The 25144-nt window shown below is 50.3% G+C and overlaps 1 protein-coding gene across 2 annotated transcripts in view; it reads left to right on the top strand.

Annotated features, from left to right (window-relative positions):
* Ccdc60 (coiled-coil domain containing 60) overlaps window positions 1-25144 on the top strand; it is a 139121-nt gene that overhangs the window by 98284 nt on the left and 15693 nt on the right. For both annotated transcript variants that reach the window (XM_046456500.2, XM_058583161.1), the window contains 4 exons: window positions 2702-2803; window positions 6908-7015; window positions 16540-16630; window positions 21202-21436. In XM_046456500.2, coding sequence (XP_046312456.1) covers window positions 2702-2803; window positions 6908-7015; window positions 16540-16630; window positions 21202-21436 — 536 coding nt within the window. The remainder of the gene's footprint in view (window positions 1-2701; window positions 2804-6907; window positions 7016-16539; window positions 16631-21201; window positions 21437-25144) is intronic.

Below are 25144 nucleotides of genomic sequence, written 5' to 3' on the forward strand. Positions count from 1 at the left end.
GAACCATTCCAGTGTCCTCGTCAGACCCTGAAGGGGTGTGTGGTGCAGAGAAGGCCACTCCATGAGCCCAGAGCTTCCCATTTTCTCCAGAGGGGTCCCTAGAGCTCAGCAGACATGCTGCCCTCCAGCCTGAGCCCAGGGGCTCTCGTACAGTCTGCGACTCCTGGTGATGGAGCCAGCTTTCCCTGGAAGGATCTAGAAGGAATCAACTCGTGGCTCTTTATTCCAGGAGTCCTGCTCAGAGGAACAGGCCAGGCAGCTCCAGGCAGGGGCAGGAGCCCATCTGCTAAAGAGGCTCCCCCGCCTGTTTAAGTGGTTGCCTGTTTGGACAGAGTGTTTAATCCGCGGTCACAGAACACAGTTCTCCCTTCTCCCATCCGTGTTTCAGCGAGCGAGACATGGTGTATTTAAAGTTTAATAAGTTTAAATATGCATGAGATGGCTTGTCTCGCAGACATTGGTCTGGTTGTATCTTATCGGGTAGATTCTACGCGCTGTACAAGGCTGGTTATTAAAATGAAATTGTAAGCCATTAAGGCAAGGTAGCCATCAAATGCCAGAGTGGGGACCTGTTATAAAATGGGATTAGGAGATGGCACGCACCAAGACAGGGAACTGTGAGGAGCACAAACCTTGGAGCCAGTCGGGACTTGAATTCGAATCCTTACTTCTGCAATACAACTGTTCAACTTCGGACAAACACCTGTACCTCTCTGAGCCTCCTTTTTCCCTTTGCGCATATGAAGGGTACCAAACCTCCAAGCTTGTTAGGAGGATTAAATGAAGTGGTACTTAGCACAGGGCCCAACTTCTAAGACACCCTTGGTGTAATTATCACCTATTAATTATGCAATAAAGTGAATTTGCTCTCCCTGGGCCTCAATTACCTCAAATCCTCCCACCTGTGCCTCAAAACCTTAAATTCCAGGAAGGCTATGGGAAGTACCCCACATTTAAAAAGCTGTGTTTCTATAAATAGGATTCCAAGCACAACAGTATCCAAAAAAATACAAGCATTCATTTGGGAAGACTTTTTTTTTTTTTTTAAACCAAGCATTTGATCTCGCGCCTCATGAAAGCAAAAGGGATTATTTTCGGTGCCCCCTCAGGATGTAAGACCAGAGAATAAGTTCTTTTTTAGACAAAAGTTTTTAAGTCTGACAAAGTACGCAGGGAAAAAAGAAAATCAAGCCTGTTCCGGAAGGTTCTTGTCTTCCAGCATTATTTCCCAACGCGTTCAATGACCTCATTTTTTTCAGCCTCAGATTCTGCTGAAATGGTGGGGGGGAAGATGAGTGGAATCTGTTCTTTCATTGTCGTTTACAAAGGCCAGAACCAGAGATTAAGGAGTACAAACACGGGGCTAATTTCTACATATTCTAATCCACCGGGAGACCAGGATGAGCCGGTAAGGTGGGGCAAATTAACGTGTTTGCTTGTAGGTTTTCTTTCTTCAGCTCCAGCATTGAATAGTCAATGAAAGAGGAAATAGGGGGAAACCTACATTTAGGTCCTTTTCATTAACTCTGTGACCCAGGATTAATCTCGAATACCAGGAGGACAGTCAGCTCCTCACTCGTGTGCCAGTCTCGCCTCCCCTAGCCCCTTCTGTCACCGTAACACCCTCAATGGCTAATGTTTCTCAACTGAAAAAGATGAAAGTTGCCCTCTCCACGGCCTCCTGCTTTCCTACTCACCATATGCCCTCTACCACAGGATCTTTGCACATGCTGTTTCCTCCACATAGAAGGCCTTTCCCTCCTCCATCTGCCTAGTTGATTCCCATTCAACCTTCAGATTGAAGCTCAGTCTTTACTCTTATTCCCATAATGGTTGCCATGAACAGTCGCTCCAAAACGTATTAACTCAAGACAACAAACTCTTCTTTCACTAGTCTGCAGTTGGAGGGGCAGGACTGTCTCTGTTTCAAACCGCAAGGCAGGAGCTAGGGAAGCTCAAAGGATCCATTTCCAAGACTGCTCACTCTCATGGGTGGCTGGGAGCCGGGAGCTGAGAGCCGAGTCCCTCTCCCTCTGGGCCTCTTCGCAGGCTGCCAGCTTCCTCACAGTATGGTGGCTGGACACTAGGCAGGACCATCCCAGGACATGCAGAGGAGAGCCGGCCAGCGCCTGGGGCCTGGCATGACGTCACTTCTGACACGTGCTATTGGGTCAACCAGTCTAAGGGTCCCGATCTAAGGGGGAAGTAGATGTCGACCCATCTGTCACTTGCAAGACTATCGAGGAATTTGGGAACGTGTCCTGAAATCACCACGACTTTCTCAGCTTCAAGGAAGAATTCCCAGCTTCCTCCTCAGTCAAATTCCCTATTTTCAGCTGTCAAAGCACAAGGGTGGGTTTGGCAGTGCCTGTTTACCCCCACTGGAGTCAGTCTCATTCATTGCTACATCCGCTGTCCCCAGCACAAAGAAAGTGGTCACTAACAATTGGGTACAAGTGAGCGGATCCAGGAACCCTCAATTGTTTCATAGAAAAGGTCCTTAGACGGTGGCTCAGAAACCACAGGGCCTTCCAGGAACAGGGTGGGGAGTTTTCGGCACTGTGTCCCCAAACTTCTCCTATGACCTTGACCCTATTCCTGGGGCTGGTATTGTTGCCTGCTACGTAATAGTTCCTGGTAATATAAGAGAAGGAGGCGTCGAAAGCTGCTACTCATGGTTCTCTTTCTGCTTTTTCTCCAGCATCTACGAGGACGAGAAGAAGTCGGGGACCAACATCATCTTCCGCCCGTTCACCCCCATGCGCAGCTGCCTCTTCCTGCCCTCGATGCCCGAGGCTCACGTGTAAGTAGCCTCACCCGGCTCCCCAGCCTCGCCATCGGAAATGACCCGGGGCACGGGGGTGTGCAGGGAACCCTTGAGCTACGCATTCCCTTGTCCTCTTGAAAGGGACACCGAGCTTGCCGCTGGCAAACCTATCTGGCATGAAAAATACCAGAAAGCAAGCCGGGCGAGGTGGCCCACGCCTGTCATCCCAGCCGCCCTCGGGAGGCTGAGGCAGGAGGATCGCAAGTTCAGACCAGCCTCAGCAATTTAGTGAGGCCCTAAGCAACTCAGGGAGACCCTGTCTCTAAATAAAATCCGAAATAGGGCTGGGGATGTGACTCAGGGGTTGAGTGCCCCTGAGGCTGGCTAGCCCTGCAAAAGGGTACTCTTGCTTTCTAACACCAGGACATCCCTGTCCCCTGTGTGTCCCCCAGAGAGTCGCAAGTCCAAACTCTCCTTTTGCACTGGCTGCTCATTTCAACAGGCAGCGCTTTGGCACGGAGGTAGCAGCCTCTGGCTTGAGGGAAGGGTCCCTCCACCTTAGCACTGTCCACGCCTGGGGACCCAGAATTCTTGCTGGTCGTGAAAGTCTGGCAGGTCACTGTAGGATGGCTAGTCACCTCCGTGGCCTCTACCCACTAGATGCCGGGAATTCTACTTCCCCAGCCTGTGACGACCAGAAACGTCTCTGGACAGCCAAAAGTCCCCGTAGGTGGGAAATGACCCGCTCCCCTCCATCCCATGTTGAGAACAACTACCGGAAGCTACGGAGTCGGTTTAAGAACTTTAGTGAGACAGATTTATGTATTAGACCTCCATGACCCTTCCGGCATTATTGGCCACTACTGACCACTCTCTAGGTGCTCATTACCTCATTCAAAACTCTTAGCATCCCATTGGATAGGTGTCTTATTATCCCCACCTGGAAGAGGAGAAAGCAGAAGCTCAGAGAGGTCTATTCACCTACCCAGGCTCACACAGCTCAGGGTCTCCCTGTACTGAGGCTTGGAGCCAGCTGGTCTGGCCTGAGAGCCCGGGTTCTTGTCACCACGTGCTACACAGAAAGAGTGTCCCTAGATCTGGCCTTGGAGGTGCTCATGGTATATTTGGAGAGCCAAGTCCTCTGCCCTTGTAGAGTCAAATAATGCGAGAGTGAGATCATAGGACAGATGGCAGATGGGTAAATCGTTAGCAAGAGCACTTACTTACCTCGTGGGTGGACGTGCAAAGGTCACCCACACCATGGTCACCCTGGTCTCCACCATCAGTGTCTATTGGCCACCTCCTCATCCCTCCCTAACAGTCGGGCCTGTGATGAGCCCCACCCCCATCCCACTTTCCTCCTACGTCCCTCGGATTGATTTTATCTTTGATTTCATTTTCTGTTCTTCTTTGGTGCTAGGGATTGGACCCCGGGTGATTTACCAATGAGCCACATCCCCAGCCCTTTTCAGCTTTGATTTTGAGACAGGGTCTTGCTGAGTCCCTTAGGGTCTCCATAAGTTGCTGAGGCTAGTCTCAAACTTGCAATCCTCCTGCCTCAGCCTCCCGAGTCACTGGGATTACCAGCATGCGCCACCATACCCCGCTTGACTGGCTTCTCTTTAGACCCAGTCATTCAGGGTCATCCAACTGGCAGTCGAAGCCTGATGCTCTTAAAACATCTCCTTCCAGCAAGAGGCCTTGTAATCTCTCCTAATGTCCCTTGGAAACACTTGGGCTGTCCCTGCGTCTCTTATGGACAAGCCCTCTGAAGCCAGTGAGATGTCCCTTGCATCTGGGGATATTGAGGGATATCTGGGAAAGTACCCAATCCCGCCCAAACACCACCATATACTCTATTCATTTGGTCTGACCACACCGAAGCTTAAATCAGCCACGAAATGACTAGTGGTAGCTTCTTGCCCTTCTTCCTTCAATGCCCGTTGGGGAAAGTGAATCAGAGAGGGCCCAGAACTTGCCAAAGGTTGCACAGCAGGAATCTTGATCCTGTAGCTCCTGAGTCAGCTCTTTACACCAGGTGTATCAGATATGTTATCATCAACGGCATCCCAGTGGAAGTTGTCACTGTTATGCTCTTCAAGGGCCAGATGATAAATAATCTTATGCTTTGTAGACCAGAGGGGGCTGTGGGTTCTAGGATCCTTCCTTTTCTTCTCTAAAATAACGAGGCTGCCCCTTCCCCACGGCCTTCTGTGGTCAATGGTGCAGCAAAAGCCAAGACCAGAACTCACACCCCAATGTGCCCTCGACCACCAGCACGGGATGCTCCGGGGGGCTTTGGACTCACAAGCCACCAATCAGCACTGTGGTGAAGAGCACCAAATTGGGAGCCAGAGGCCCGGACTCCAGTTCCAGCTCTGCCATGTGCCGGCTTTTGTGACCTTGGACAAGTTGCCTGAGTCTCTGGGCCTCTGTTTCCCCATCTGCAAAATGGGGATGACCGTGAGGCCTCCCCCACGGGGATTCATGAGGATGAAATTGGTTACTGTGTGTCGAGCACAGAAAACAGGGTCGGACACAAAGGAATGCTCTCTGCCAAGTATTCACCGCTGTTCTGATTGGGCTCTTGTGACGATGTCCTATCTCAACGGTTCTTGGCGACCCCAAGTTATCAGCTTCAGGAAAATGTCAGATCTGAACCAATCCATCCCCACCATCCTCCGTTCAGTAACCAGAAATACACTGAGCCCACTCTGCCCAGGACCGGGAACCCCGGACTGGGCAGGACTCTGTGGTTTTCAGGTCCGTGGAGGGTCAAAAACACAAGTAGTTATAATAGAGCGAGGACCCAAAGGGTAGGGACAGAGGGACACATTGAAGACATGGGGATGGTTTAGAAAGTCCTTGGAGAGAGCCTAACCCAGGCCCGGAGCAATCAAGGAGGGCTTCCTGGTGGAGGTGATTATGAGCTGAAGCCCCGTCACTGAAAGGCAGAGAAGATAAACATGCACCAGGAGCAGAGAACAGGGTCCAGGAGGGATGCAATCTCAGGAAAGAGCAGTTACAGGGCTTGGTACTGGAGGCCTCTGCTCTATTAGTGGGAGGGAAAGTCAGTCGTGGAAGGTGAGGACAGCTGAGTCCAAGAAAAACACAGGCAGCCTGTTAACCCTTCCCGACCGCCTCCTCGGCTTCACCGGAGGAGAGCGAGGCCTCCGTGAGAGACAGAGCTCAGGCCCGGGGGAGCACAATATCCAGGAGGAATCAGACCACTCCTCTCTACTCCCAGGTGTGTGACCTCAGGTTACTCACTTCACCTCTCTGAGCCTCAGTTTCCCCTTCTCCAAAACAATAATGGATCATAACTCATACCTCCGCAGATTTGGGGCAGAAATAAATGACATGGGAAAAAATAGCTGGCTCATTGTAGATGTTTTATATGACGTGTCCCCCCCATCAGAAAAGGTAGATGGGACCTATTTTTAAATAGTGTTTTAGTTACGTTTTCAAATATCACGCTCAGTGTGCTTTTCTTCAATATCAAGCTGCATCTTCAGACAAAGGACGTCCACATTTAAGGACTTCCCTGGGTCCCCCTGTTGATTAAGAAGAAAAAAGTAGTGACCACACTAGTTCCTTGTTTTCCAGGCTACCTGTCACCCAACTCACTTATTGTCCTTTGATTGGAAAAACAGCCAGGTGCCTGGTCATTAATTCCCTCAGTTTGCCAGAGTTGAGACTCCATCTGGGGAACCCCCCTTGTCTTCCTGCACCACACACTAACCCCCACTGCTGGCCCAGGATCACCTTGCTTCAAATCATGGCTCTGCCCCCTGCTGGCCCGGTAATGGGCACACCTTCCTAACCTCTCGGAGTCACAGACTCCCCGTCTCCAGAATGGGGCCGATGACAGGATGTGTGCCCAATCCACATGCCCCATGCCTGTAATCCCAGAGGTTCAGGAGGCTGAGGCAGGAGGCTGGCAAGTTGGAGACCGGCCTCGGCATCTGAGCAAGGCCCTAAGCAACTTAGAGAGACCCTGTCTCCAAATGGAAAATAAAATGGTCTGGGGAGGTGGCTCAGTGGTAAAGCGCCCCTCTGGGTTCAATCACCAGTACCAATCTTTCCCGTGAAGATTGTCGTAACGGGATCTCACTGTGTCCCCTCCCTGTGTCTTTGCAGCGAGCCCCTGTTCCGCCAGCTCTGCGCCCTGCACTGGCTTTTGGAGTCCCTGACCATCGACCACACCCACCACACCATGAAGTCGGTGACCACCTGCTGGAATTTCAAGTAGGCATCTGCGCCTCCACCCTGCCCCGCGCTAGCTCCAGCCTGGGCAGCGGGAAGGGCTGCCCTCCGCTCCTCCCCCCAGTTCGTCCTTCCGGGTGACCAGGTGACCAGGTTGCTTTAGGGGCTCCATATATTCTGAGGGATCCAAACAGGGCAGGGCAGAAGCAGCTCACACAGACCCGATCGGGTGCAGACCCTTGCAGCCTAGCGACATCACATGGGTGGCTTGAAATCAGCCGGTCACAGTGGGAGAATTTACACCACAGAAATTGGCAGATCCTCAGCCAGACTGCTCTCCAGCCCTCCGGGGGGACGGTGTCTCCTCCTTACCATTTTTAGTTTTTCTCTCTTTCTTCTTCTCCCTCCTTCTCCGGGTCCCTTTTCTTCTTCCCTTATCTCCCTGTTCTTGACTTGCTCCTTCATCTCAAGGAGTTGCTTGGTTTGGCTGTGCTGTCTTTTCAATGTGTTCTGGGCGCTGTTTCACCACTTGGACCCAAGGACGTCTGTACCTGAAATGCAGCTCCCTGGGGCAGCTGGGGTTTGCCCAAGCAGAAGCTTCCAGAACACTTTGTCCAGGCCAAGAAAAGGGTCAGGAGCATCACCTCCAGGGGACAGGGCTCAGGCCCAAGCTTTGAGGCCAAGGTAGCAAGAACCGCACGGGACATGCAAGGTGGAACAAGAAATAGGAACAAACGAGTCTTATTCTTTAAGAAATCAAATTGTCTGTAAAAAAAAAAAATGGGACACAAAATAATAATAAGGAACCCAGTCTTGAGGAACAGGATTTGCACTGTGAAAACCACAGGCTGAGTTTAATAAACCCCATCCCCAGTGCTAAGGGTCCTCTCCTCCACCTTCATGGGCCTGGGTGCCTCTAGAAGCCCTACCTCCTGGGAAAGTTCAGTTTTCTTCTCTTCCAAATATTGGTCCTCATTAACTCCTTCCTCCGAGGACATGGACCACCCGTCCCTCCTAGTCCCCCAGTTCACCTCTTGCACCAGGACCCAGATAAACTAGCCTCAGACGCAATCACAGATATAAATTCTGCATCTACCAACATGTTAGTAACTAATTTATTCAGTGTTTTTGGCTGGGACAAAGTTACAATTGTAGTATTTTTTTTTTTGATACAGTGGCTTACAAACTATTTTTTAAGCAGTAATAGTTTACTTTTTTCTTTTTCACGTCAAAATCCCTGTAATGTAAACCAGATTGTTCTGAATGGACCCTCTTCAGGAAGGAAGAGACTTAAGGGCTGAGAGACCCGGGGCCCCACTCCCACCCTGGCCCCTCAGTTATTTACAAAATATCTTTTATGATTCCCAGAATTTGTTTGAAACCCACAGCCTTCAAACATTCATCATGCATTATTCATTTTTCTTTAAAACCAAACTGTCCAAGTTATGAGTGAATGCAATTTACTCATAGAAATTTTTCAAAAAAAATTTATAAGCATATAAAGTATAAAAGCTTTTATTCCCTCCTTAGAGAAAAACTCCTTTTAAAGGTTTAAGGTGTGCCATTCCAAATCTCTTTAATACCTTCTTCATTTTTTTGTTTTTGGTACAGGGGACTGAACCCAGAGACACTCTACCACTGAGCTACATCCCCAGCCCTTTTTACTTTGTATTTTGAGACAGGGTCTCGCCATGTGGCTGAGGCTGGCCTTAACTTGCAAACCTCCTCCTGCCTCAGCCTCCCTAGTCACTGGGATTATTACAGGCTTGCACCACGGTGCCTGGCTCACAGATATTTTTGATGGAAAATGGTTTAAAATATTGTTCTCTACCTCATTCCCCGCCCTCGCCTTTTACAGGGACTCATGATGGCACCTACCCATCTTCCGCATTCTGTTCATATTGAAAGGCACACACACTGGGGCATTCTGTCGTGTGGATGGAACATAATTCAGATAAGCATATCTTTATTGACAGACATGGAGGCTATTCTCAAATTTTTGACATTCCAAGTGGCTCTTCACGGAACATTCTTACACATGTCTTTCGTGCCCAGTTGTGAATATTTCTTTTGATTGGATTCTGAGAAATGGGAATCGCTAGGTCAAAGCAACATGTACATTTTTTTTTCCACCGTTGATTGCTTAGATTCTAAGAAAAAAGCCCCTGAGCCTGGGGACTACTAATTGCATTTCATCGGCCACCAACAGCAACCTTGCCTCTGACGTGTACACACCCACCCTCCCTCACAGAGGGAAGAGCATCATGTAGGATGTGGACGGAGGAGAGAGAGAAAGGGCCATCTTTATTTTCTTTAGTTGCTTTTTTTAAAAAAATGTGCTCAGAACGTAACCAAGAAAAAAAAATTGTTGTTGGCAGTAAAAAGACATATTGGTCTCATTGAGTATGGATGATTGATAAGGGCAGGGATCTAAGGTTGCCCGGCTCTCTAAAAGCAGAATCAGAATAATTCAGACAGACCCAAGAGAATAGTGCAGTTCAAGAAGATTGCCTTTGGCAGGGAGAGTATCTTGGTGGGGTCTGGCTTTTCTCTAGTAGACCATTTCCTCCTAGTAGGGACTTTTAATGCAGGGCCCCGGGATACGATGGTAAATGTTTAACAGGCAGTTTTTCAGGGCCTGGAGAGACATGGTTTGTAGTAAGGCCAATGTCCCTGGTGTGAATACCCGGCCGAGGCTGATTTCAAGATGGCCAGCGTGATGTCACTGGGCTTGGAGCTGGGAAGAGTTGCCCCTGGATTCTCACCCGTCCATGTGAGCCAACTCCAGGACCCCAGGGTCTGTTTAAATGACAGCTCTGGGGGACAAGAATTTCTGGTTATGGATGCCTTTGGGACTTCAGGCTAGAAAAGAAACTTCTGAGCAGAATTTTAGCAGCACATGAGATCCGTGGTCACTGGGTCACTGGGCAAACACACAAGGTCCACCAAAAATATCTAACTCCAAAGAGAAACACCTCAGGGAACGACCCCAAGAAGAAGCCCCAGGTCCCCAGTTCTGGTGAATGCTCATCCGAATTTCCATCAGCCGAGAGCCAGCCTCTCCTGGTGTTAATTCTGAGACCCAGACCCTGACCCTGCCAGCCCCCGAGGATTTTCTGAAAGGAAATATCCATCCCCGGTGACCCATGGCTCCCAGAGGCATCATGACATCTGCATACCAAGTCCCTCTCTTTATGGATTTATAGCAGGAATGTGGGGGCGGTTCAATTCCTCCGCGTGGGTTGGGCACACACAGCGAGATTTGACCAAGGGGCAGCTAGAATGCTTCGAGAGGGACCATCAGCATTCACAGGATGAGGATCTCATGTCTGGATGGATTGATGGCTGGTCAAGTGAACGGGCAGACAACAAATTTTAGGATTAGCTGCATCTGAGTCTCTGTTTTACTTGGGGGTGGGGAACTTCTCAATTCTCAGTTTCCTCCTATAGCAATTCAGACATAGCACCACATCCCAGCACCCTTATTAATCCTACTGCTCTTAAGAGAGTTTATTTCTATTGGTCAGACGATAGGGTTCAGACCAAGAAGAGAAACTAGCCTTCAATACTATGACAATTATCTTTCTGCAAGAGTACAAACCTCTTTTTAGACAAAGTCACACCTGATTTTTTTGTGTGAAGGTCCATAAGTCTTTCCACCCTTGGAGCCAACTGTGTTTCAGAATTCTGACTTATTTTTTCTAATTTAAAAAGGAAGTATGAGGTATCTACCATATAGAACGTCACACTCCCAAGGAGGCCCGGGGCGGCACAGATGTGAGTCTGCAGGAAACAAAAAGTGAATATTTATCCTAAGTTCCTAAATAAAGGGCAACTCCTTTCAGGTCACATTTTGCTGCCAAATAAGTTATTAAAATCTTGTTATTCAATCCTTTGGGGGGTGGTTTGAAATAGAGGTTTTAGACCTGAATTGACGGTATTCTTATTAAAGAATATCTTGGCTGGGCTCAGTGGTACACACCTGTCATCCCAGCAGCTCGGAGGCTGAGGCAGGAGGATCGTGAGCTCAAAGCCAGCCTCAGCAACTCAGCAAGGCTCTAAGCAACTCAGGGAGACCCTGTCTCCAAGTAAAACACCAAAAGGGCTGGGGATGTGGCTCTGTGGTTAAGTACCCCTGGGTTCAATCCCTGGTACCAAAAAAAAAAAAAAAAAAAGACTATCTTTCCAAGGACTAAGCCTGAGTAGAACTTTCTGGAGGAGCAGGTGAGCAAACATGGCAGTCCCTCTCCAGCCACATCCCTTCTGCCATCTTTTCTAGTCACCTTGGGGAAAAGCAGGGGAGACCTTGCAAAAGAAGGGAGAGAATCAAGAGTCACCAGTTTACCCTCCAGGTGGGGGACATCACACAGAGCTGTCCCCACAGACCTGTGCTGTCCCCTGGAGCCAAGTAAGCAGCTCAGATGTCTAGGTCCCATTGCCTCCGACTGCCCCAGACAGACCCCTCTGCCCTCTGTACCCACTCTTCACTGGGGGCTTGGGGGACAGGTGAGTGGAATCCTGGTTACTGTAGCTTCCTCTGGATTTTTAAATATGATAATGTATGTGTTTAATTGCTCTGCAGTCTCCAAAACATTTCCATGCACTCTTAGTTCAAAGCTCTTCACACTGTGCGGCTGGGGACCCCAGTTAGCATAAAGATTCTGATCCAGCAGGTTGGGGCCTGAGAACCTGCATTCTAGCAAACTCTCAGCAATCCTAACTTTTATGGAAGGAGTCTAGGCACAAAGAACACCCCCTTTCCTTATAAAAATACAGATGGCTCAAAAGGAACCCACACTTTGGTGGCTCAACACGAACCCCTAAATCCAACCACTATTTCATAACGGAAATAGCCAGAGCTCGGAATCGGGCACTGCTCTGACTCTGTGACCTCATCTGAGCCCCATTCCACCTGGCCAGTGCAGACACGGAGGCCCAGAGGATCGGAGTCATCTTCTGCAAGCGGCAGAGCTAGCCAAAGAGAAGTCGGGATCTGAACCCAGCTAGAGAACTTGGGTGCTCAACCGCTCGACGATCATTTCCAGTGTCTGTGGCCGAAGCCCAAAGTCTCCAATTAATTTAGAGAATCATCTGGTGCCCTCCCTCAAGAAAAAAAAAGAAAACAGGTTATCTCACTACAAAGTGGCACATTAAAAAGGGACCCACTTATCAAGGTGATATAGGTATCATTTTCTTTCATAAAAGAGTCGAAAGTATTATTCTGCACATACGGCTTTGCCACTCCAGGCTTCCTGTTTAACTTGACACAGGAGGAGCATCCCTTCGCGGCTGCACCTCTGGAGCTTATGGGTTTAAGAATATACAGAAATATGTTCACCAATTCTCCAAGGGGAAAAAAAAGTTTTTCCAAAATTTTCCCTTTCATGCAACAGGGCAGTCTCCTTGACCAGCACACCCAATGGCACTTCTTAATGAAATGGCTTATATTTAAAGGGGCCTGCCCTTTGTCCTGTAGCCCCACCCCCACCCCCACCCAAGAGTATGTCACTGACCTGCAGCTAGGCCTTTTGCTGGTGGCACACTGCTGGGAAGGCTGCATCGCAGATAACAGCCCACATCCTGCTCTCAGGAGCTTCCCTCTGGAGAAGAGAGGGGACAACAGATAATCAACATGTCACAGTCAAGATAATTTGAGATAGCTCTAAGTGTCCTGAGGAAATAAATGGGTGATGGGATATAGTGGCAGGGCCTGGGGCTGTGCTTTGAAGTTGGAAAGGCTGGCTCAGGAAGTGACAGGTTAGGGAGTTCTTGATTTCCCCTGCTCCGAGCTTTGTGTGGCTGCAATCCCGTCCGCTCTGGTTCCCCAGCCGACCTCGGGGAGCGGGAGCAGGCGGCAGGATGATCAGATGGTCTCATCCCTCCTGAGGCAGGGCGGGGCCGCCTGGCCTTGGGGATCCCCAGAGATCCGCCTCTGCCCACCCCCAGGTACAGAATCAGCCGTTCCTGCCCTCAGCCCCGGACAGGTGGACACGGCCTGGTCAACCGACTTTCCACCCTGAGGCACAGGTTTTCAGCCCAGTGTGAGTCAGAAAGTGAGAGTAGAGTGGTGGAGACAATTGCTGGTTGCCACTGTAAACGGACATCTTCAAACGACAGCCAGGGACAAGACGTGCTCTCTCGGTGGACACCATTAAAAGAGAGGAGACCGTTCTCAACGCCCTCTTCCCTTGATTTCTGGCCAACGGGATCCCCCAGAAAGCTTCCAAAGGGGGAAATAATGGCCTGAAAATCACAGCTACTTCTCCCCTATAGAGCTGCCCTGGGGCCTCGTCCCCACCATCAGCTCCTCCTGAAAGTCACAGTAAAATCTCTGATGTAGCCAGATACAATGGCGCACGCGTATCATCCCAGTGGCTCTCGGGAGGCTAAGGCAGGAGGACGGCGAGTTCAAAGCCAGCCTCCTCAAAAAAGCCAGGCCCTAAGCAACTCCATGAGACCCTGTCGCTAAATAAAACACAAAATAGGGCTGAAGATGTGGCCCAGTGGTCAAGTGCCCCCAAGTTCAATCCCTGGTAACCCCCCCCCATAAAAAAACATCTCTTCTGTGAAAAGCACACCATCACTGTGGGTAGGCGAACTGTACCAGGTTCTCTGTACAAGGCACCCACAGGCTCTTCACGAGCCCCACTTCTTTTCCTCTGCCCAGCAATCATTTGCATAGCTCATATTATCTCCCCATTTTACAGACGGGGCTCAGAGAGGCTATAGAACTTCACACAAAGTCGTGCATTCAGGAAGCAGTGGGCAGCGGGACTCTGGAACTCTCCCCACTGAGATCACCCTCTTCTGGTTCTGATGCTCAGGGGGACTGGCCCGGGTCTCACAGACGGGGCATTGGGAGCATCAATGAGGGGATCTTGATTAAACTGCAATAAATGCTACCCCCAAATCTCAGCGGCTTCACGCCACAGAAGCTCCTTTCTTGCTGCCCTGACGCATCCAGCTCTCTGCTCATTACAGCCAGGCGGGGGAGGGGGCTGACAGAAGTGCCATCTCAGCACAAGCTCCGCCAGATGACTCCAGGACGGCCTGTAAAGCCCCCGCCCAAGGCTCCCCTCGCTTGCTCGCTGGCTCACGCTCATGTATTTTTGAACAAAGCAAGTCACCCCTGACTTGAGGGAGCAGGGAAGTGGGTGGACTGCACTAATGATCTCGCCATCAGAGCACTGGGGAGGACCTGCTGCTGGCCCTGCCCTTCCCCACGAGGTGTGCGGTGGACATCGCTGCCCCCCGTGGCTTTGTCCTGTCCTCCCACCTATCGATCTCCCCGTTTGGTTTATTTGCTACTGAAAATGAAACATCAGAGAGACCGATTTTGTCCAACCAGGGCTTTTCGGTGTCGGTGGCTTTGCCGTGCCAGGGCTGGGGGGGGGGGGGGCGTTTGAAGGTCTGCGGGAGACTCGCTGCATTTTTTTAGCTCATTTAGCGTGGCCCCTTGAAGTGGCAATAGATTTCTGGTCGTCTTGGAAGTCAGCATTGGCGGAAAACTTCCCTCTTCCCGATTGGGCCTGAATATTTCAGATTTTTTGAAAGCCTGGCTGGGGCCAGATTTAATTTTGAAAGGGGAAGGGGGTTGCTTTTGAACTTGAAGAAAAAAAGCTGGCAACTCAACAGGGGCCGCTGTAGCAGAGAGAAAAGCAGAAGGCCCTGTGGTCTTGAAAGAAGATCTCCGGCGCAGAAGCCAGGGGCTCCCCTTTGGTGCACCTCAAATCAGACTTCAAAAGCGCCCCGAGCTCCAATATTGTTTCTAGGGCTGAAGGACCGCCTGTTCTTCCTCTGGCTGGATTTTAAATATTCCCTAATTTGATTACTCTGGGCAGTGGGGAGAGGCTGGCAGAACCAACTTAAATGAGCTTCTCTGTTAATTATTCAGGGGGCTTTGTATTGTGTCATCAAACCCAACGTCTTACAAAAAGCTTCGAGACCCAAACTCACCCCCTCCTCCCCAGCCTGACTTCTTCTGCCGGGGCCTGTGTGCATTTCGTGTCCCGTGGTTGTGAGTCGGTATCTGTCCAACAGGTCCGTGCTGGTGAGGACAGGATGGTCCCCTTAAGAGTCCTCAATGGTGCTACTCAGGTCCCCCATGCCTGGGGAAGCCAGTCTTAAGTTGGGTTTATCTTGATCATCTTTTGCCTCTGGAGATCTGAGCACTGGGACCCGCCACCAGCACTGGGAAGCCCCCCACCACCCCGCCCTATAAGCCCAGACCCTCGTGAGCATGCGCATCTGCTCATCTCCTCACGTCCCCCAGGCCCTGCTCCGTGTTAGAAGAAACCGGACTAAAGGGCAAAAGGATCCCAGGCCTCTAAAATCCTTTCTGCAAAGAAAAAGGGTTGAGAGAGAGAGAGAGAGAGAGACAAAGGTGGGGGTGGGAGGATGGCTGATGGATGGGCCAATCAACCAATCTACAGACACACAAGAGATCAGACCCTACGACCCCCGCTCCTTGCCTATCAATAGAGACCCCCTGCCCCATAACCACAAGCCCAAAGTCTAACGAGACTCCGAACCAGCGTTTCCCTAACTCATTTGGCAGCAAAATCTGACCTGATCATGGTCACACACAACAGAGGCAGCATATTTTCTTCCCAAAATGCCCGAATTATAAGAATTTAGCAGCAAAACAGCTCTTCAGGTCTCAGGTAAGGGTTTACGGGCACGTTACCAACGGAGCCTGCTGGGGCTTCAGTCTCCTCTCCAGGGAGTGATTAGCCAGGCTCTGTGCCCCTTAATCCAGGCCACTTGGGAAGCCGAGATGGGAGGATCACAAGTTCAAGGCCAGCCTCCTTGGTAAAGTGACACTGGGTTAAATCCCTAGTACCATCACCATCACCAACAACAACTACAACACAACACCAATAATAATACAAAATTGCAATGTAATCTTAGGTACAGGGTCTTTAGAGAAGGCACCCCTAGAGGGAGGGTCCCTGAAGCTTTGTAAATCTGCATCTGGGTGAGTGCAGAAGCCCCCCCACCCCGAGGTTTGTTTTCTCATCTGCAAAATGGGACCATCATGACAGCATCACAGGATCTCAGCGACTGAGGAGATTCTGCAAGGACACAGAAACATCTTGAAAATAGCCTCCAACAGAACTTGGGCTTCAATAAGTCTTAACCAGTGATTGTCACTGTGCAAACCCCTCCCCCGGCTACCCCAACCTCATCGGCTGATATTCTCTGTGTTGCTCCAAAGTGCCCCTGATGCAGGGACCCTGAAGTCCTAGAACATGCAAAACATTCACAAAGGAACTTCCCAATTCATCTGAGCAATCTGAGACTTGTCCTGGAGTCCCAGAGCACACAGCTGTGAGACCCGCACAAAGACAGCCCGCCTCCTTCAGCCCGGGCCAGCGGGCAGTGGTCCCACCTGGCCTCGAGGTTGCAAAGACTCAGCTGCAGAGCATCAGGGCAGGTGTGGGGGTGGGGATCTTATCCGAGACCAGCCGCCATCCATCCCCTGGTTCTTAAAAAAAAAGAAAAGAAAACTTGTAATAAACAAAGTCTGTGCAAACGGAGAACTCATTAAGCTGTTTCTCACTCAGGGACCCCGGGGGAAGCAAGAGCTCGATAAAAAAAATCAACAAGGACAGGTCCATGGCCCAGAGGTGGGAGCACTTCGTGGCCACACCAAAGGTAACCAGCCAGCCCCCGCCTGGGCAGGGACGGATTTTGCCCGTCTTCCCTCTAATGCAAACTTTTTTTTTTTTCTTGTTGGCTTTTGAAGTGAAGGGAAGTCAGAGACCACAGGCTGTTGGATGGTTCTTATAAATTTTAATTAAAATGGTTATCTGGGGATTATAGGAAAAATGACATTGGGCTGGACGCTGCTTGAGAGGGGGTGCTGAGCGGCTGTTCAATAAGATGTCACCAGAAGGAAATGGACTCATCTCACTCCACCTCCTAAATCAATAACCCTCCTCCCTCTCTCTCTCCCTCTCTCTCTCTCTCTCTCTCTCTCTCTCTCTCTCTCTGCTGAGTGCTCCGACAGACAAGATTCCCTACAAATTAGAATGTGTGCTCACTGTTAAGAAAATATCTCAACCCCAAGCTACTCCTCACCCCAAAACTCCCGGTTGGTTCCTCTACTAAATAAACAAGCCTCCCAACACACCCCGAAGCAGGAGGTGATATTTCAGGAAGTGAAGACTCTAGTGTTGGCCGAGCCTGTCTGTCCCTCACCCACAAAATGGACATAGAGCTGGTCCCTGCCTACCTCACAGTCGTAGTGAGGAACATAAAGACGCCATCTGCAAACTCACTTTGAAACTGCGGAAAGGCTGAGCCTGCTTAGCAATTTTTAGAAACCGATTTTCCATCAATGTACTCATAAGGAGGCCAGTTCTATGCGAAGGAAGTCCTTTACTTGAATTATCCAACTCTGCCTTCTTAATAACCCCACGGGACACTATTCTTATCCTCTGGTGGGAGAGGAGGAAGTTGGAGTTCAGAGAGGTTAAGTAACTTGCATGAGGTCACACAGCTGGGTGGTGGCAGAGGCAGGAGTTCATCTTGGGTCTGTCTATTTATTAAACCTTGAGCTCTTCCACTGCACGTTCCCCTCCACAGACCATTTGCACCATTTTCCTGCTCTTTCTGTCAGACCGCTCCTAGATCTGAGAAGCAAGAGCCTTTGTCTCTATCTCAGAAAGTTGCTATGGAGATATTGTGCACATCCGTCTCCAGAGATGCACAGACAGAGCAGCAGGAGCTGCAAACCCTGACAAATGTCCTTCAGGAATATTCACGACTAGAACTGGAGGAGTGGGGAGTGAATTGCAGGAGCCGAACTCTTTCAAAATTAAATTTCCCAGCAAGCCTGTGTGGGGTCCCACCCTGGACAGTAGTGTGGTCCACTCTGGGGGCGTGAGAGCACTGAACGGCATGAAGGATGCCTAGTTCAGTCACGGTGACTCCATTCACTATGTGACCTCGTCCCCTCTCCTGATCTCAGTTTCTCTGCCAATAAAGGATGGAGCATTTGGAAATCCCACGGCCCTTGATATCTTTCTGGAACCGTGAAGACCTTGACAGGGCCCTAGCTGTGTTCCAAAGGGCCCAGAAAATTCTGCAGATGGAAGAATCAGCCCGGGTGGGATACAGTAGGGAGGGGTGAGGTCTGTGGATTCTCTTTAGCCAAGAAAGCTAAAGAAAAGCCCCTCTGCTCAGCGCCAGCTCATTTTGTCACATGAGAATAAAAACTCAGGCCTTGTCTTTTCCAAGAGAGAAAAAAAAATGGGTTTTTTATGTAAAAATCTCCTAATATATAAAATCCAGGCTGATTAAATATGTCTCCCTGGGAGCCACAGTTTGCAACCCCTGCTTCTTAGAAAGTCTAAGGAACCATTCAGGGATTCTGCTACCAAAAAGTCAGTCCCTACTGATGTGGTTACTATTGCCCCTGAGTGAAATAGAAAAAAAAATAGAGAAGCATTTGGGGATTGAAGTCAACTCAGGGGAAGTCCGTTCAATAAAGGGCAAGCAAGATGCTGAAGCTGCCTGTCACATCTCCCCCCCACCCCACCCCACATTTTTATTTTTCCACCACTCTCAATGAATCAGAAGTGTCAGCCCTTCACTTTGGACTTTCCTGGCTGGGGTGGTTAATTGAATTTTAATTACTGGCAACTTTGAGGAGCACAAGATGAAATCCTAGCTGGGAGAAGATGCACACAAAACTGTGGCTAGGGAAGGCCCTCCTGAGGTCCTCCCAGTTCCACCTCTGAGTGTTTTGTAAGTGCCTTTGGCTCTGAGTTCAGGGCTCACTGCAAGATTCCAAGATGCCCTCCATGGCCGTCTGTCTGTCCAGGCTCCAAATCTGACATTGGAGTCCCTCCAGAAAGTCCTCGGTTTCCAGCCCCAGGAATCTGTACTGTGGCAGAGAGAACAGAGGCGACCTGTGTGTGGACCACCGCTGAGCTCTGACATCATCTCCCCTGGGGGCAGGCAGGAGAGGGGCTGTCAGTCAGGAGAGAGGGAGCCTTGTTCCCAGCCCCTGATTAATCAAAGGAGAGAACACGCCAGCTCTTGGTATCTGCTTTGACTTTTATCACAGGCGCTTTGCAACACCTTGGAGGTCTGGCTAAGCCCAGTTCAAACTCCAATCCCCACCCCACCCCAGTCTGTCACATTCTCTAACATGCTGCCATTTGGGTAGAATGTCACTGAAGAGCCACGCCCAGGAAGAGCTCACACGATAGCCTTCCCCCCACCTTCTTCTCCCTTTCCCCCACCTTCCCCTTCCTCTGTACAACCAAGAAATCCCTCCCCTCTCCTACTGCAGGGAAGTTCCACCCACATTCAGGGCCCCGTGAGACAGCCAATCAAAATACGGCTCCTCCTGGGAGTGAGGGGGCACACTCCCTGACCCCAGAGATTCAGGAGGCCGAGGCAGGAGAATCACAAGTTCGAGGCCAGTCTCAGCAACTAAGCGAGACCCCACGTCCAAATAAAAAATGAAAAGGACTGGGGATGGGGCTCAGTGGCCAAGCGCCCCTGGGTTCGATCCCCAGCACAACTCTGTGTGTGTGTGTGCCTTCTGATCACATGTCATGGACTCCTGAAATGAACCTGCTGGATACAGTTCTCTCCACCCTATTCTGTGTATTTTAACTACATATTAAATTGAGGTGTGCTCTTCTGCCCCCTCTCTCCTTCCTATCTTCTTTCCTGGGCAACTTTGTGTTTCCTCTAAAGAAGTCATATGTCTGACACCTCCCCCCCCACACACACACACACAGCTTTCATTTAAAATATTCTCAAATAAAATCATCTTTATCAATTGGGTGTAAATTGTCACCCCACACCTGTTGTGAGATTTTCCTCTGGAGTTGTAGAGGGCCTACTCTTCCCCACCCAAAACCAAGGAGACTACTTTTTTGTTGGTTTGGTGAACTAGGGGTTGAACCCAGGGGCGTTTTACCCCTGAGCCACATCTCCAGCCATTTATTTTGAGACAGAGTCTCTATCAATTGCTGAGGCTGACCTTGAACATGTGAGCCTCCTACTTCAGCCTCCCAAGTCCCTGGGACTGTAGGCGTACACCACCTGGCATTTTAAATGCCATAAAGAATCCTCACTGTGGGATCAAGGGCACTTTCAATGCCACCGAAAAGGCCTTTCAATGTATTTTTAAGTAACCAGCTTTGGTGATACCCTCACCTGTGTTTGAACCCTGGCTCTGCTGCTTGCCTAGCTGTGTGACCTTGGGAAAGTTAAGAAGACTCTCTGAAACTTGGATCATGCGTGTCAAGAGGACATGACCTCAGAGAGTACTTTTTGGAGGGACTCCAATAATGTAGGAGGGTACTCATGCACACACACACATGTGCACACACACCTGTAACCCGTTCTCTCTGACTCCTTCCCTTCCCCTCACAAGCTTCTCTGTCTGCCTCTTGATCCCTTCAAGGCCTTCCCACCCCCCACGGCTTTTCTCCCCCAAGAACACCACCCACCAGACATACCTGCCTCCCCCGCTCCACCTCCTAAACACCAGGCCCAGAAAGTTCTTAGCTTCTTTGGAAAACACCCCTGAACACAAATCTTCACCCTCGGGTTCCCTTCCGGGCATCGACCTGGTGATCAAGTTGGAGGCCGTTGGAGGCCAAAACCAAGATGCAGCTAAAGACGTTGGACCTACCTTCCTTTACGGTTTGAAAGTCAACTCCAACAGTTATGACAAAAGAAAAGTTGAAAACTCTCCTGGGCCGGTAGCGGGTGGTACACGCCTGTCATCCCAGCGGCTTGGGAGGCTGAGGCGGGAGGATCACGAGTTCAGAGCCAGCCTCAGCCTCGGCAGCTATGTGTGGCCCTGTGTCAAAATTATAAAATAAAAAGGGCTGGGGATGGGGCTCGGTGGTTAAGCACCCTTGGGTTCAATCCCTGGTACCAAAACCAAAAATCAAACCAAACAAAAAACCACCCTGTTCTGGGCCTTGGCAACAGCCTGGGAATCCACAGCAGCCTTCCTGGGGTGAAGACGGGGACCGTGGGGACCTCGTTCAATAGCACAGATTATGTCACATTTGCTTCAGTTGCTTTTTTTAAAAATTATCCTGATTTGTGACCCGAGGTCCCTCCAGATCCAGCGAATGTCTCCCGGGGTTCAGAAGAGGCCCAGGGTGCAGGCGGGTGTCCTTCCTCCTGTCCCTCCTTTCTTCTTCCCTCTCCCTCTCTGAACTCACCTCCTTCTCTCCTCCCTTCAGACCAAGAAATTCAAAATCCCCGTCATCAGGGCCGTGAGCCGCAGGCTGAGCCGCCGGGGCTCCACCATCAGCCTGTCCCGCACCAGCAGCGCGTCCTCCCCGCAGAGCAGCATGATCTCCATGAACCCCGGCTCCGACGAGCACCCGAGCGTGGCCACCCAGGTGACCGGCAGCAAAGACGTCGAGGACAACGAGTCCTCTTCTACCAAGCCCGATGAGGAGCCCCTGCACATCAGTAAGTCCCACCCAAGATCCCACCACCCGCCACAATGTGACCATGTCCTTAGGAGTGCACCGGCTCCACCTCCCCTCAGTCAGCACAGGCACAGGGGTTCCCCAGCCCCATGTGGCTCCTTTGGGCCCCTTTCCTTTCCCCCAGTGGGTGAAGTGACTCCCAGCATCCTGCTAAGGAGACATCCCAGCTCCTCATTGTACCTTTTGAATTTAAAAAGTTTAGTTCAGCCAAGCACACACCTGTCACCCCAGAGGCTCAGGAGGCTGAGGCAGGAGGATCGCGAGTTCAAAGCCAGCCTCAGCAAAAGAGAGGCCCTAAGCAACTCAGTGAGACTCTGTCTCTAAAGAAAATGCAAAATAGGGCTGGGGGTGTGGCCCAGGGGTCAAGTGCCCCTGAGTTCAATCCCTGGTACCAAAAAAAAAGTGTATTTTGTGTAGCCCGTTGTCTACAGAACACTGTCATCTCAACATGTCATCAACATAAAAAATTTTAATGAGATATTTTGTATTATTTTCCTGGCTAAGTGTTCCAAACTTGGCACCTGCTTTTTAAAATGCCTTCCTCGAGGAATCTTTTCAATATCATAAAATCCACTCCTTTTAAATGGGCCTTCTCATGACTTTAGGAAGTTTGCTGAGTTGTATAGCCATCCCCAGAATCTGATTTTACAACATTTCCATCAACCCAGAAGCAAACCTTAACCGTGTGGCCATTAGCGCCCCCCGCCCCCAGCCACCAGGGAGCCACACATTTACTGTCTGGCCCAACAGATTTGCCTTCTGAGAGATTTCCCTCCCGTTGGAACAAGACTTTTCAGCGTTGGTCACAAACGAGGGGACACAGGCACGTTGGAAAACCCGCTGAAAGCTTTGGGCTCAAGAAGAAAATTCAAACACACACACACACACACACACACACACACACCATTTTTCACACCATTTGTGGGTGGGGAGCCTCAGACCTCAGCCAGACAGAATTGTGACTGGAAGGCAGGATAGGAAGGAGGACCGGCTTCTGCAAAATTATTGACTCGGCTGCACAGGACAGCCCCCTGCCTGTCCCCTTAGTGGGGTCCACGCTGAGCCCTGCTAGGCCTGTCCCCCTTCACCTCTGCAACGCCTGGCCTCGCGGAGGTTGGTAAGGAGGTCCAGGGAGGCCAAGAGTCTGTACAGAGCCCTGAGGGGTCAGAGCAGGAAGTGGGCAGTGGGCAGGCTCAGAGTCATAACTGCCCGTCAGAACCATCCCGCCACCTACCCCTTGTCACCAGGGGGCTACCAAAAGGCTCTGAGACCTGGAAAGCTGTTCTCTGCACACAAGTTATTAGCTGAGCTGGGGAGAAGCCCAGCCAAGCCTTCCCCGGATGGGTGATCCTTGGTGGGTCTCGAACCTTCTTTCCTGAGCACCTACTAGGTGCAGGGAACTGAGGTGTGGTGCGTTTTTGAAGTTACAGCACGTTTTACAGATAATAAACAAGAAATCACAAACAGCCAGGCAGTGTCAGATAACGAGGGCTCAGAAGGTGATAAAACAAGTAGGTGTTGAAACGGAGCCGGTTGGAGTGAGGTTCATTTTGCCAGGAGGTCAAGAAAGGCTTGGCTCAGCTCTGGCCAGAGTGTACAGGGCGTCAGTAGCACCAAGACTTCAGAATTATTTCCAATACAATAGGAAGTCTCTAGGCGACTAGGAGGAAGGAGGAAGGGGACCTGGATTGCCCGTCAAGGTGTCTGTGTGGCCGTCGGTGTCCCGTCGGGGCCCTTGTGTCTCTAACACTAGAAGTTCTGCTCTTAACTAGGAAGGGCAGAGAAGCGCCCCAGCTTCAGGCCACGGTTCAGAACTTGCACATGTTCCTCGTGGGCGCAGCTTGAGCGCTGAAGGCAGGACACTGGAGGAGGCAGGAGGCTTTGCAGGTGGAGCCTCCTCTCCAGGCACCAGGGAGGCCACCAAGGATCCCTCCTGAGTTTGAACTCAGGAAATCTGGCCCCACGTCCCACATAATCTCTGTGCTTTCCCCAAGTTTCTAAGAAAAAAAAAGGTAAGAAATAGAACAAAGTCCAAAGCAGCCCGGCTTTTCTTACATAACATGCATCTTTCATTTTTTTTTTTTATTGCTGATCCCTGAAGCCACCTGAGGTTGGGACCCCTGGTCCAGACTTATCTCCTGGCACCTCCAGGGTGGTGACACCTTCCTAACTAGTCTCCCTGCTTCTTGTCCTTCCTAATGCTTCTCCGTGTGGAGCCAGAGCCACACTGACACAGCAGAGCCAGCATTGTCACATGACCCAAGAAGCCCCAGACCTAGGATGAGCTCAGCTCTTCACACCTTAAACGGGTCGGTCCAACCTCACCAAGACACTTTCCTCTTCTAAAACGGCCCGCGTGCTTGGGCGACTTCCTCTACTTAGGATTCCCTTTCACCCTGACTCTGCGAAGCCTTCCTTGCCCCCCTGTGCTCCCTCTTTTCAAGTCGCTCAGTATTTTCGTCTTGGCTTCTTATTGGGAACTTAATTTATAACTGCATCTCACTGAATCAGACAGGGACTTCTTTTGGCTGATAAAAAGACCTGAGGATGGCTATTTTTCTTACCAATTAGAGAAGACCAGTCCAGGGCTGGGAAGGTGACTTCCAAAGGCTCATCAGGGAATCCTACTTTCTTGCGTCTTTCTACTCTGCCACCTTCAATATCACTTCGTGATCCAAAATGGCTGCTAGAACTCCAGCCATCACACCCTCCTTTCTAGGCTTGAAGCAAAAGGAAGTAGACAAAATATTGTTCGAGCAGCCTTTTCAGAAGCTCTATGCTACCCTTCTACTAAAGTCTCACTGTGCAAAACTTAGTCATAGGGCCACACCCAATTGCAGATGATTAGGAAAAAAAAAATATGCTAGTAAATGTGTCTTGTCACCATAGTACTATTACTAAGGAATAAAGAGGGAAGGAGGGTGAGATCCCTGAAGGCACAGATATCTTATTGACCTCCAGCCTGGGACACAGTGGGTGCAGAAGGGCTGAGAAACGCCTTTCCGTCAGGGACCTACTTCTAGGAGGGAAAGTTCTTCTTACTTCACCCTCCTCTCCTCTCTCCACTTACATCTTAACCCCCCCCCCCTGTTTGTCACAGCCTTTGATAGAAGTAGATTAATTTCCCAGCCTCTCGTTGCCTTCCCAAACCTCCTCCAGTTGATTCTGCATTCATGAATTCTCTTCTGAGAGACGCACCATTTGGCCAAGGTCTCATTTCCGGGGCCAGCTGCATAATGAAGTCTTGGTGGATGCAAATCACTGAGACAGAGGGTGGTGGCCTCTCCACGGACTGATCCCTTCCCCAAATCAATGGCAGGGCAATTTCCAGGAAACCAAAGCCCAGGCCATTGCTCCTGCCGGCCTGGAAAGCAGGGGAGAAACTCCTCACTTAAAATAGCAACTCGAAATGTGGGTCCTCTGTTATCTAAGGTTCTGCTTTGAGTCAGGCCACGTAGTAAAAAGACCTCCCTTATTTTCCCTTTGCCTGTCATCCCATGACTCAGGAGGCTGAGGCAGGAGGATCACGAGTTCAAAGCCAGCCTCAGCAACTCAGTGAGACCCTGTCTCTCAATAAAATATAAAAAGGGCTGGGGATGTGGCTCAGTGGGTGAGTGCCCCTGGGTTCAATTCCCAGTACCAAAAAAGAAAATAGAAAGGGACTTAGTAACTCCAGGGTGTGATTCTT

The sequence above is a fragment of the Marmota monax genome, unplaced genomic scaffold (genome assembly GCF_021218885.2).
Source record: "Marmota monax isolate L192 unplaced genomic scaffold, Marmota_monax_Labrador192_F-V1.1 WCK01_AAM20220418_F8-fsc00185, whole genome shotgun sequence".
Classification (NCBI taxonomy): Eukaryota; Metazoa; Chordata; class Mammalia; order Rodentia; family Sciuridae; genus Marmota; species Marmota monax.